This window comes from Zosterops lateralis (assembly GCF_965231275.1).
Source record: "Zosterops lateralis genome assembly, chromosome: 3".
In the NCBI taxonomy this organism is placed as follows: domain Eukaryota; kingdom Metazoa; phylum Chordata; class Aves; order Passeriformes; family Zosteropidae; genus Zosterops; species Zosterops lateralis.
In genome coordinates, this window is record NC_139764.1 from 84561669 (window position 1) to 84575014 (window position 13346).

At 36.4% G+C, this 13346-nt stretch overlaps 1 protein-coding gene across 1 annotated transcript in view; it reads left to right on the forward strand.

The window, feature by feature from the left end:
- COL9A1 (collagen type IX alpha 1 chain) overlaps positions 1 to 13346 on the forward strand; it is a 48256-nt gene that overhangs the window by 1233 nt on the left and 33677 nt on the right. The window contains exons 2-12 of the mRNA XM_083858310.1: positions 1 to 13; positions 564 to 599; positions 709 to 771; positions 2647 to 2700; positions 3311 to 3346; positions 8534 to 8557; positions 8848 to 8901; positions 10457 to 10510; positions 12125 to 12157; positions 12252 to 12308; positions 13009 to 13062. The exon at positions 1 to 13 is cut by the window's left edge and continues 62 nt beyond it. Coding sequence (XP_083714436.1) covers positions 1 to 13; positions 564 to 599; positions 709 to 771; positions 2647 to 2700; positions 3311 to 3346; positions 8534 to 8557; positions 8848 to 8901; positions 10457 to 10510; positions 12125 to 12157; positions 12252 to 12308; positions 13009 to 13062 — 478 coding nt within the window. The remainder of the gene's footprint in view (positions 14 to 563; positions 600 to 708; positions 772 to 2646; positions 2701 to 3310; positions 3347 to 8533; positions 8558 to 8847; positions 8902 to 10456; positions 10511 to 12124; positions 12158 to 12251; positions 12309 to 13008; positions 13063 to 13346) is intronic.

Genomic DNA, 13346 nt, shown 5'->3' on the forward strand with positions numbered 1-13346 from the left:
TGATGGCATTGATGTAAGTGTTTTTCATGCCTGCCTAGGAAATAGGAAATGCCTTGAGGTGTATCTATGTTGTCTGTCAGCCTTTGATCTTCAGGAGTTTGAATTTGGCTGCAGATATATGAAGGAATTGATGGGTCTCCTGCTCTGTAATGGGCTGGAGTGAGGGGAGAAAGCAGACTTTCAGATTATCTTTGGTATAGAAAACTCAGGATTATTTATTTTATATAATCAGCATCATATGCTGTGATTATCTGCCATTAATAGGGTGTAGGGGTTTTATAAATCTAATCTCAAAAGGGATTACATAGAATCATTCATACTAAATCATGTTAAGGGTTATTCCTGAAAGGAGTTACTATGTGTATACCCTTGATTCCTATCAGAAGTTTCTGTGATGATTTCTGTTAGTCTGTAATAGAAATTATGTGGATTTAATATTTATTTTCTACAATAAGAGTAATTTCAGGATTATTTCTGATAATCTGTACATCAGTGATTTTCATGAAGGACCATAAAAGGTTGTTGTAGTTCTGACTAATACCTTCTTTTTCCTATGTTGGTAGGGGGAGAGAGGCCCCAAGGGCCCCCCTGGTCCTCCGGTAAGTAATTTCAACTACTTTTCATTTGTTTCTGTGAGAGAAGAAGTTTTGAGTTTTGTTCCTGCTTTCCTCTGTGAAACATGCTTAACTGTCCATTTAAATCCTGAAGGGTCCAGATGGGGATGCAGGCAAACCAGGATCCCCTGGCTTGCCTGGAGAGCCGGGAGCTGATGTGAGTACACTTGATTTTATATATATATATATATTTTTTTTCTTTCTTCCCCAAGAATAAATAGATAAAGCACAAGGGCTGTCGATGCTGCCACCTGGCCCTGGAGAGGGCGCTGGGCAGTGGTCTCAGGGATGACTTGTGCGGCTGCCTCTGGAAGCCACCTCTGGTCGCAGAGCAGGGCAGAGAGGGCATGAGGAGGGTCTGCTGATGCATCTTCCCATCCTGTGGAAAATAATAGAGAAGATCAAAGTTTCAACATCATCTAGTGTTGATGGCTTTTTAGGTCATACCTCTTGAGTAAATTTGTGTCAATAAAAATGCCTTCAAACATTTTTGGGAAACTTCATTTTTCACTTTTGCAAGCACTGTTAGAAAGCATTTCTTGTTATGAAGCAAGATTGTTGCATTAGTACTTAGATGTTATGGCAGGAGCTAGACAAGCTTATGTTTAATTTATATAAGCTTTTAAAATTTTAAAAATCTAAGATACCAAAAATAAAGGTTATATACCATAAACCAGTGTGTCAGATGGTATTGCAAATTATATAAATGAAAAAGCCTAGTATCTATTTAATGTTGCAATGCTGTTAGAGATTAATATTTAATTTGCTTTTGGGAAGAGATTTAGTGGACATCAAAGAGGCTTTAATTAAACTGTTCAAATCTCATATCTGTAGAAGAAAATGGGCTTTGTGAGTGACATCTCATACCACTTCACCTTGTCCTAAAAACAATACAGACTCATAACCCATTTGCGCATGTCAAAACCCTATAAGCATATTTTTAAAAATCATTGCTCTTACAATTTTCACTTAAGGCATAGTTTCATTTTCCTGTCCAGAATTAATGGGAACACAATCATGTGAAACAGGACACACTAAACTTAGCTCAGCTTTTGATATCTATTCACATTTGTATATTCCCTCATATTAGTGGATGAGTTGAAATGTATTACTAGAGTACAGTCTTTTGAAATATTGAATAATTTTTATTTTTGCTTTAAAAAAACCTGAGACCTTATTGTACTTTCACTGTGTATTCAACTTTCAATTGGCATTTTAGATTTATAATACCTTTTGTGTAATTGGTAAGGCAGTTTTGACTTTTTAAATCTCATTTTATTTCAAAAATTATTTCAGTGTCAGGTTTAATAGACTGTAAAAAGGTACTGTACAGTAATTGCTTGTAATGATCATGTAAGCTTTCAAAACCTAATTATCAGAACAATTGTGTGAACACTGAATTGCTGGAAGTGTGCCAGAAAAAGTGGAAGTGTACAAAAAAAAAGTATTAGATAAACGTAAAAGAAAAGCTCTTCTGGACATCTGGACTTTTCTAAGCCATGTAAGCTGACTATAAAATTGGAAACAAAAGGAAAAAAAGAACTCCAAAGGAATTCCTGGTTATTATATCATGGTTGGTTTTTAATTTTAGCCAGACAGACAAGTTCAAAAGATAAATTTAAATCTAGCCTGGCAGACTTCTGGGTTTCTGTTTTGTGTTGTTGTCAATGAAACTTTTACTTGAAATGGACAACACTGAGAGTTTTTTTTTAGCCTTAGCCATGAAATAAATTCATCAATCTCCCATTAAGAGGAAATAAGATCATGTGAGATCAAATGCTTAATTTAATTGTGATCTAACTGAATAATTCTTGAAGATACATATCACAGGCACTGATGCTTGGTCACCAGAAGCTAGTACTTTGAACTTGTGCAGTTCTATCTGTACATCTAAATAAATATTTAGATTGCAAGTCTCCTACAATTACAGATTTCATTTAATAGCTTCGTTTTTCTGTTTTATAATGTTTTCTGTTGTGATTAAGAAAAACACATAACCCTTGCATTAATATTGTATCTCTTACTTCCAAAGGGATTCACAGGACCTGATGGCTCACGGGGAGCCCCAGGACCAAAAGGACAAAAGGTAGGACAAAATTATGCATGAAATGATGGATTTTTTTTAAGCAGCTTTTTTTTTTTTTTTTTTTTTTTTTTTTCTCCCTCTATGTGACTAATAAGACACTACAGCCTTTCTTACAATCTTAACATACCTTCAGTACATGCATATGTACTGGCCCCTTTTCACAGAGCACAAAGAAGCTAGCAGTAAGGAATGGTGGCTGGCATTACATTGTTCACATTAAGGTTGAGCATCCTCAGTAAAGCTGAGGCCTTTTCCATCTTGTATTACAATTGTGTCATTGTAATATGCAGTGGGAACCAGAACAGTGAAACCTGGCTTCATCATAAATCAAACAAATGAAATATAAATCAAAAATGAGAATAACAAGCATGCTTGAGTTTTTGGGGATGAGGAAATAAAAGGTCAGAAGCTGTATCTTTTTTAATACTGAGAAAGTCTTTCCTTTCTATCAAGTCTTACAGAAACCAGCAGAACATTAATGAAGTGAATAATATTTGCAGACTATGTCCACTAAATGATGCCCTCTGAAAGTTGAGAGAATATCTTCCTGCATATTGTTTACAAACTTGATGCTAATGCCCCTTAAAAACTAATTTTTTATCTTTTAAAGGGGGAGCCAGGACTGCCCGGTGCTCGTGGACTTCCAGTAAGTAATGCATTTAGTATACAAAAAGGGTTTTTATACCTTAAGTATTATTATGAAGGCTTCTTATCACTAAATGTAGAGAAGGAAAGCCCAAAACTATTTCTGAGGTTTCTGAGGTAACTCCTAAGTTACAAAAGTAGTACTTCAAGGAACTATTTTGTCTTTATATCTAAGTGTGCAAATATTACTGAAAGGTTATGTTTGGTTTGTATGCTGTTGAAAAGAAAGGAGCATGTGTGATGTAGTCCCAGGTTTTGGACTTATACCATTCTTTTCCATCTCTTTGTGAAAATGCTATGGAGATGAGAGAGCTTCATTTGCATATAAGAGTCTACAGTTATTCCTGTTTTCAGGAATACAATTCAGTGGCATCACTGAAGGGTAAATTCTGTGAGACTCTTTGCTGTTTTGCTATTCTGTATGAAAACAGGCCAAAATATGAAAAAGAACATGCAAAGAGTACTGTTCCATTTGGCATGCAGATGGATCTAGCATCCATTTTTAGGGGCTGAAAATAATTGGGAATTTTAGGAGTTTTACTGGTAGAAGAGGAGAATGATGGTTGACATGTAGGAATTTAGCTTAGTAAAAAGTCTCAAGATGAGTAATGGAATGAGATGACTGGAATAAATTATAATAAGACTGAATATAATGAGTATTTAGTTTAAAATTAGATTCAGTTTGGGGAAATTATTTAAATTAAATAAAAGAGGTACAACACTCCTTGTGTATTTGTATTTTTGATCTTTTCCTATTAACTCTCATTAAATTTATCTTTAAAAATTATTTTGATAGTTGATCAGAGAGAAAACTTATTAAGTTGTTCTTGAAGGTGTGACATTATAGACATGTTCAAATTCAAGATGAATCACTTTGTGGGTACTTTAATTTACATGGATGCTCATTCTCACCTGAAAAATTGGGAAATAAATAATATAATGGCTGCCTGGTCTGTAGGTTCAATATATAAGTTAAATTTAGTCACAGAAAATGGCAGAATGGCAGAACTGAGGTAGGTTCTAGGTAGACTGAAACCCCTACATTTTTCTGTTAGAGGCTTGAGTATGGTGGTTTTGTTTTTTTTTTTTTTTTTTTTGATGTCAGCTAGATGGGAAAATAATTTCTGGGTTGTATGTTACGTATATTACACCATCTAGCTGCAAAGAAGAGATAGTTAAACTCTGTCAGGTATGTTTACTCAGGTGATATGGGAAAAATGATTAGAGGGATGGACGGACCACCTATCCTATGACGAAAGGCTGAGTAAAGTGTGATTGTTCAGCATAGAAAAGACATGGCTTGGGGGTGACCTAATTGCAGCCTTCCAGTACCTGAAGGGACCCTACAAGAGAGCTGGAGAGGGACTTTTTACAAGGGCATGTGGTGGCAGGACAAGGGGAAATGTCTTCAAACTGAGAGAGAGTAGCTTTAGATTAGGTGTTAGGAAGAAAATCTTTGCTGTGAGGATGTTGAGGCACTGGAACAGGATGCCCAGAGAAGTTTTGGAGGTCCCATCCTTGGAAGTGTTTAAGGCCTAGTTGGATGGGACTCTGAGCACCCTGATCTAATGGAATGTGTCCCTACTCATGGCAATTTGAACTAGGTGATCTTTAATCTGCCTCCTAAACCATTTTGTGATTCTACGATAGGAAAAAAATGGGGAAATAAAACTGAATTACTGAAATACTTGGTTGAAGTACTGTGGCATCTTAGCTTGTTAACCGAAAGAAAAATTGAGTTGAGGAAAACATACATGATTTTAGCTCACCATTTACCAAATAATGCAGTAATGATTAATTTAAGACCCTCCAGAATAAGTGGGTGCATTAAACATATATGAAGAAGGTTAATCTTAATTCGGAGGTAGACATGTTAATTTGGGAAAGCAGGAAACTGGACCAACTTGTCAAAGTGAAATGCTGATTCTTTTCAGAGCAGCAAGACTTCTGTCACCATATTTTGAGACTGTAAAAGCAATACATCTGATCAGATTTTGGAGTATTGCTCGAAGCAGAGTGATTTTGTTTGCCCTGAGACTTTCAATCTTAAGGTGATAACGCTTCAGTGAACCTCAGTAGGGATTGCCTTTGGAGTTGTTCTGCCTCTGCTTAATAAGCAACTGAAGCTTTTATTTTCAGGTGAATCCACAGGAATATTTATAATGAGGAAAGGAGAATTCCAGTTTGTTTAAAAGAAGAGAAAAGGTGGATATATTTAGTCAACTCATGTCATTACCCTTGTACTTATCAAGATTTATCCTTAGACCTCACATGTTAGGAAGAAGCTTAGTGATTGATTTTGTAGCTCCATGTTTGTTAACCCATACATGCTGAGTCCATTTAGTGAGATTAATGCTCAAAATAAACCTCCTAGGAAAGTCTGTATAAATGCAATTTTCCCTCTGATGAATGGCTGTATGCTACTGAAGAAGTAGTGCAGCTACTGGAAGATTCTCAAAATGGCCAGCACGGGTCATCTGACCTTTAGTGAGATTATGTCTTCTAACAAAATCCACTAAAATGAAAAACCAAACCAACAACAACAAACCCCACAACCCCACTACTGAAACAAACAAAAAATCCCTGGTATAACCCCACAGAACCCACCTACCATAAAAACAAAACAAACAAACAAAAAACCCCACCTAGGAATGGTAGTGCTGGAGTGCAATGGTTCTAATTTTCAGATTCAGAGACTTTTGGAGAAGCTTTTACTACAAATGTGAAGTAATGGGGCTGTTTAACCTTTGTACTTCTTTGGTTTGATCTATGATACCTCATTTACCAGAAACATAGTGAGCACAATTATGAATCTGCATACTGCCTACATGATTAATTGAGTGCTTAGGTATAATTATGCACTGCTTTGAATACTGTCAGTGGCTTTGTGCAAGTGGAGTTGTCCCTGGATAGTTATCCAAGGACTTAATTTTTCACAAAACCTCTTGCTTAAGTTATTAAAATTCTCAGTGCAAACAGAAAATCAAAAGCCTTGGGTACAACACTAATTAGCTTTAAATTATTATCACTGTTTGTCATGCTCCTCTAGTGATATTTATCAGCCAAGTTAGGACTTCTGGGTATCTTGCAAAATGGATATTAAGGACATAAAGTTTTATTTACAGCATTGCTTCTCTGCTCTGTCACATTTTGTTCCCTAGAATGTACCCTGGCAACTTTCAGTTATCATCCCTTTTTTTTGGTACATTTTTTCCTGCTTCATAATTTTCTTTTAATTTATTCTCTTTGTCTCATCTCTTTGGTGGATAGTGTTTTAAATGACAGGCTTACAAAGTTCTTAGAATTCCTGTGATTAATGCAAGTAATTTTTTTTATTCAAGTAATTGACATATGCTGTCTCTGACCTGTCCTGGTAGAAGGACCTGGGGCTGCTTCATTAAGTCCATGCACTGTAGTCTTCAGTCCATTCTCTCTTTTAGTTCTCTCTAATTCTTCTATGAGCTGATATTTTGCTTGTGGCTCACACATGGGGCATACAGGGAGGACTGTGTGTATTTAGTGACAGAGAGTTTGAAAATATTTTAAGGTCTACCAAAACACAGTGTCCAGCACAGGGTACACTTAGAAACACTGGACTCTTTGTGGTGGATGGCAGGGGTACTCACAGATTACAGGGTAGGTGCCTCTGCTGCAGGGGATTACAGACTCTGGATTGCTGCCCAGGTCTGTGCATTCCGTGCTCCCTGGGTCAGACGAACACCTCCAGAGCAGGCAGCAAGCACCTGGGCATGGAAGGCTCAGTCCCAGGCTGTGTGGAGAGGCTTTGCCTTTAGGACACACATAGAGCAAGGAACATGGGCAGCTGGTTGGGACAGGAATTGCTCTGTTTATGTCCTTAATGATGACTGCCCTGGAGCTACTCTCACCTTTGCAACTTGGTCTGCTTGTAGGGAATTCATGGCCAGAAGAGTGGAGTAGCTCTATGAGGAGGCATTGATTGCTAGGGGAGAGTCCCTGCTTTTTTAAGTCTTAATTAGGAAGGTGAGGAGATGCAGTGGAGTGGGCAGAGGAGGGGACAGCCTTCTCCTGGGCTGCTGTGTGGGCTAGACACTAGCTGTATCTGCTGGTTTTGGTATCATTGACCTTCCCTGCCACTTACAGGGAGTGTGTTAGGAAGCGGTACTCCAATGACACCTGCAAGCAGGTGGTGGTTTCCTTCTTTCAGAGGCAGGGGATATTATAATATTGAATATGTGATACAGTGAAAGTTTGTTTGTATAGTCAAATATAGATACATATAATATGATGAATTGTAGCAAGGAAGTGTGAAGCAATAGCAAAGGGATTATGTAGGTTATGCAGTGCAGGCTTACTTTCTTACTTTCTGCTGTGTATTAAATGGTTAAAAATGGAATGATTCTGATGAATGCTTGAAATTTTCCTTCTGTTATACTGACTTTTGTAAACAGCCTTAAAAAAATACAACCCTGGATTTATATGCAGTGGCTTTTTTACTCACATTCCTTCCAGGAGCCTTATTACATCAAATCTGAATATTTAAGTATATTTGGGGTTTTATATTTTAGTGTTTTGTATGTTTTGCCAACACTGTTCTCCATAAAATTTTCCATTTGCTTTAATAATGCAAGACTGAGGGATCTGTTTTCTTAGAGGAAGTATATAATCCAAATAGGCAAAAACACAATTGTATCTTGGATGCTTCTTATTAAAGTGATTCAGAACAATACTGATGGAAAATGTAAATAGGAGAAGTTTGGTGTTCTTTCTTTATTACCATAAACTATAAGTTGAATGGATTTAGGCCTCAGGGAAGCACTGTGGGGAAAAAGTTCACTTTTATTATAAATTCAAATGTACCTTTAGAAGGAAATTATAGCATAGATATGTTTATCATGGTACTTGATAATTAGCTAAACACAAAGCCTTTAGCGTCTTCATTCCTTTGTGGAAGTAAATATGTTTATAAATATGTGTAATGATACTGCAAGGCAAATTAATCAGTAATTTAATTTTCTCTACTGATACTGATTACCTAATAATAAAATTGATTTTTAACAGTAGTTAAAATAGTTTTCAAAACTATTTTACAGAATAAAATGAGGGGGTTTTATACCTTTTTTATCTGAAATACTCTCTTCTTGTAAAACAGCTTTACTAGATTTGGAACCCTCCCCACATTTCTGATCTTTTTTTTCATATTTCACAGGGCAAGGGGCTTCTTGGACCACCTGTAAGTATCAATTTTACAGTTCATAAATATACTGTTCAATGAACCTGTTTGAATATTTAATAAAGCTAAAAGTAATCCAGTGAAAAAAGAGATGGTTTAATCCTGATCTCCGTGTCTATTATGTATGTTTTCTTCAGCTACCCCTTAGGTCTGTGGCATATGGGGCAGGAATGTTGGTCAAGAATAAGGCATAGTTGGTTCTTTGTGAGAATTACATGTTCTGAGTCCTTGGATGTTTGTTACATAGGTATTATATGGTATAAAAATACTATTTACCTTGGTTGTTGTAGGGTCCAGCTGGTGCAGCAGGACTTCCCGGGGAAGTAGGTCTTGCTGGTCCACCTGTAAGTACTACTATGTTTGCTGAAAATGCAGGTTTATTCAATTGCTAGAAAGTACTTAAAGAAAAAAATGGGCCATCTAAATACTATTTGGGGTGTCACAGCATTTTCAAGAGTTTTTTTAATGTCTGCAGTGATCACTGGTAAAAGAAGGATTATGTTTGAAGCTCATCAGAAATAAGAACAATGAGTAGCAGGGCCACCTGTCAGATTAGATTTAAATGTTTCAGAGTGTCCTGTACTCTACTTCTCTTATTCAAGGAAAGCTGAAATCAAAAAGCAGACCTGACAGAAATACAGGAAATATAAACCTTAGCTACTTGAAGTACTGATTTTCATTTGCATACCAGTGAACATGGCAATTCATATTTCTTCTCGGTCTCAGTTAAAGTGTGGCTCCATCTATTGACTTTACTGCTGAACTGTGCCCTCAGTTTCACCACACCGTCATATTTTGACACCACACTACTGAAATGGAAGCTGAAACCAATTGGCACTTTTTTACTTGAAATCTGAAGTAGCATTTAAAATTTTGTTTAATAAAATCTACTTTTTAATGTAATTATAAAAATGAATTTTAAAAGAATATTAAAAACTGTCAATTTGTTTCAGAAGATGATCCATCTAGCTTCACTATCTTGTCTGTAGGAGGGCTAAGAATGGATACCAAGGGCAGTATCCAAGTACAGGCTTTTGGTAAAATGGCATTTTTCTGTCATACTGTCATGCATTCTCACAGTTAGTTGGTAGTTCAGAGACTGCCTGAATCAGAAATTTTATCTGTGATGCCTTTTCAAAAGCTGCACATGAGCCTGTGTCTCCACTAATGCAGTCAGTCTCTGAATCCATTTATATCCCAAGCCTCCATAACACATTCGAATAATGAGTTCCACAGTGGAATTATGCATTGCATGGAAAGGAATGAATCTATAGTTCTAATGTTTTGAGAACTGGTTAATAATTTTTCTATATTCATCTTGTTTATTGAATTTATGGCTTAATGAAATGTAAAAAGTAATATTGAAATTACAATATTAAGTTAAAAGGTGGTCTCTGCCCAATTATTAGATTATTTTAATTACAAATCTTCAGAGAAAATAATTTGAAAGAAGTTCCACATTGCCTTTATTTATCAAAATTTCTGAACAGGAAAAAATTCTAACTTGATAAATTCATATTGTGCCTTGAAAAAGTAAATTTTTTCCTCTCTCTACTTTTGCCAGTTATTAGAATTCTTTTAGTTCATAACTTAATAGCAACTATAGAGGAGGAGTGCATAGATGATCCTGTGGTCAGATGTTTCAGATTTCTAAAGCAGGCAAAAATGTTTTGGTTTTCTTGTAACTCCTATTTCACAACATGGCTTGCCGTTCTACTAAAAAAAAGTAGTTTCTGCATTCTGTTCTGGGAGGCATGTTGTGGATTGAGGTTTTTACTGCCTGCTTAGTCTGTCCTTCTGTAGTCACTTAATTTCTCACTGTTGTTGTATGGTCTGAATATGTGACTACTGCTGGTTATTATTACTATCAATCATGTAAATTATTTTACCCTTTTTAAGGGAGATCCAGGAAAAAGAGGGCCACCAGGGCTACCAGGACCTCCAGGTCCTCCAGTAAGTGATTAAGTTTAATATGTGCTTACATCTGAATTTTGCTTTGTTGCTGCTTGAACAAAACTTCTCTCCAGATTCTAGACCTTAATACTGATTTTAGGATACCAGAAAGACTTTGATCTTCCATTTAGAAAGCAAGTTTCCACTCTTTATGGCTATAAAAAAGTAGTTTGAAATGCAAATAGTGTAACTTCCATCATGATGCCTTCCCATTTCTGTAAAATGCAAATGCACAGGTTTTAAATTCCCCTGTGAATCATAATACTGTAAATGTAGTCTTTGTTGGGCCTGACTGGTATTACTTCAGTAGAGGCAGGCTTTTCTCTGTTAGGAGAAGAAAAAAAAAATTGGCTCATGAGACAGAAATATACACTTGCAGGTGGGTCGAGTTCAATGTCTTTCTTGCAATCAGATCTTCTATTTGCAAAGGATAAAAGAAAGCACGGGAGTGCTTTGCTCCCCAGAGGAACAGCTACCTTCTTTTTAACCTCTGGGGAGGAGGGAGGTGTGTTATGCTTTTGTCTTGTGGCAATTCACCAGCTCAGAGAAACACAATGGGGAGTTTGGCAGGCACATCTCAGTCTGGCTGCTTAGAAATGCAAACCACTGGGAAAGGTGTCCTGCTAATGTCTTTTTAAAAGCTGTACTGTTCCTCTGCTGGGAACCTCCTCCCCTCACTCTTAGGGGAGACCCTAAATACCTATGCTTTATTTATGGCATGTTTCTTGTTTTCATGAAAGTTGCCAGAGAACTGGCAGAGGCATTTAAAAAACATGAATAGCAAATTGGAGAAGTTTGGAAACAACTGGAAATGATTTCTCCATAGTGGTGTATAGTACTTCTATTCCTTCAAGTTTTGTCTGTTTTAGGTTTCTGAAGTGCCACAGTTCCACTCCAGTTGATGACAATATGGAACAAATACTCTGGGCTTTTAAAAAATCCTTCCACATATAAGAAGACCATTCTTTTGGAGCTCATTCCTAAAAGTCTCCTGTGTTTTTCTCTGAAACAGTGTGCTGCCTCCCACAGGGCTTCAGAGAATCCAGCTGCTGCTGTGAAATAATCTTTCTCCCTGTTGTGCCTCATAAACCTCCTGTTAGCTTCCATCAAGTATTTGATTTAATATGAGAAAAGGCCTTCCCCCCACTGAGTCCATCTCATTGTACACTGATGTCTAGTTTATTGCAACTGTCATCTGCCAATGCTTTTGGGAAGATTGTTTTCTCTGTAAAAATAATTTTCTCTGTAAAGACCTAAATCTTTTGGTGAATGGCACTAAGTTATTCTTATTATAGAAATTGTCTTGGTTTCTGTAGGAAACTAATGGAGTTTGGACATATTTTTTCTATATTTTACAGAAAGTATATTTGAGCTAGTTTAAAGAGCAAGAGAAATGTTTTGGGTTTTTTTGAAGTCATTCTGAGTTAGAGAATAGACCTGCAGTCCCATAATAAAATCCTACAGTTAAGGTGCTTTTCATGTGAGAGATCCTTTGGTTGATTGTATTTCTAATTCCAGGTTTAGATAGTAGTTTTGTGTAATCACAGTGTTGCCTAATGAGTCATGTCTGGTTATTTCTGTATTGCTGACTTTGATTAATTTAATTTAATTTAGGGAACTATTGGCCTTCAAGATGGTGATGTGTTGGTAAGATCATTGTCCATGTTTTTATTTCTTTTCAAGTAATCTCAGACAATCTTATTCAGCCTATGTGGCAATAACTATGTGAATACTCTTCCAGTGTCCCAGTGCTTGTCCTCCTGGCCGCCCAGGACATGCTGGCTTAATGGGTATGAAGGTAAGAGAACTTGTTTGTTCCATAATTCCTTCCAGACATGCTGTCTCAAGGCACTAGGGAGAGTGCCTGACGTGAAAAAGGGCATTTCACTGTTAATTTCAAAAAAAGATTGCATCGGTGTGGTTGCCCATGGTTATTCAGTTCTTGACTGCCAAAATAACCTCTTGTTGTTGAAATCTCTTGCTACTCTAATCTTCATTGTAAAATTTATGTGTGGTCCTGAAAGGCTTAGAGTATGTGAAGGATTTCTTCATTCACTTCCTGGATCATTTGTGGTCTCACTCCAGAAACATTAAATATTCCCCCAGATCCTTAATCTTTTTGATTTCTTTTTCTCTCCGTGGGAGACCTCTAACATACTAAATTGAAATTAACATGTTTTGAGTCTCATTTTAGCCAAATTTTTAAAAATAAATTCTTTGCTGGTTTCTAGAAATACAGTTGGCCTCAGGAAATTTTTATAGGATAACATAAGAAAAAATACTACCCTGCCTGGCATGTAGCCTTGTTATATCCAGAAGCAGGTATTTTGAGCATGATAATTAATATGTAGTGTTTCCTAGACAGGTGAGGAAGGAGTAGTGAGTGAGGTTTGAGAGGGAACAGCAAGACAGCTCTCAGCAGTATATGTCTGTTTTGGAAAACCGTATTTTAATTTTGAATAGTCTCCATTTATTTAGTTTTTTTGTGTTTATTTTAGGGGCAAAAAGGCTCAAAAGGAGAGTCTGGTGAACCAGGAAAACAAGGCTATAAGGTAAAATAAAAAAAAGAGGAAAAAAGTGGTGTTGTTGTTAGCAAACTAATAGTATTTTAGTCTCAAAAAAAGTATTATATTTTGTTAGAAGTATTAATTGTTTTAACAGAATGCATGAAGTGATACTACATATCGTAGTGCTCCAGAGTAACCAAAGGCACATCTCTATTCTTCATTCACCTGTACTATGTATTTATTATGATGCACAAGTCTTGCTTTTCGTTTTGATTATTCAATTTAATTATTATAGAACTTACGGGGAAAACTGAAGCTAAGTTTAATAA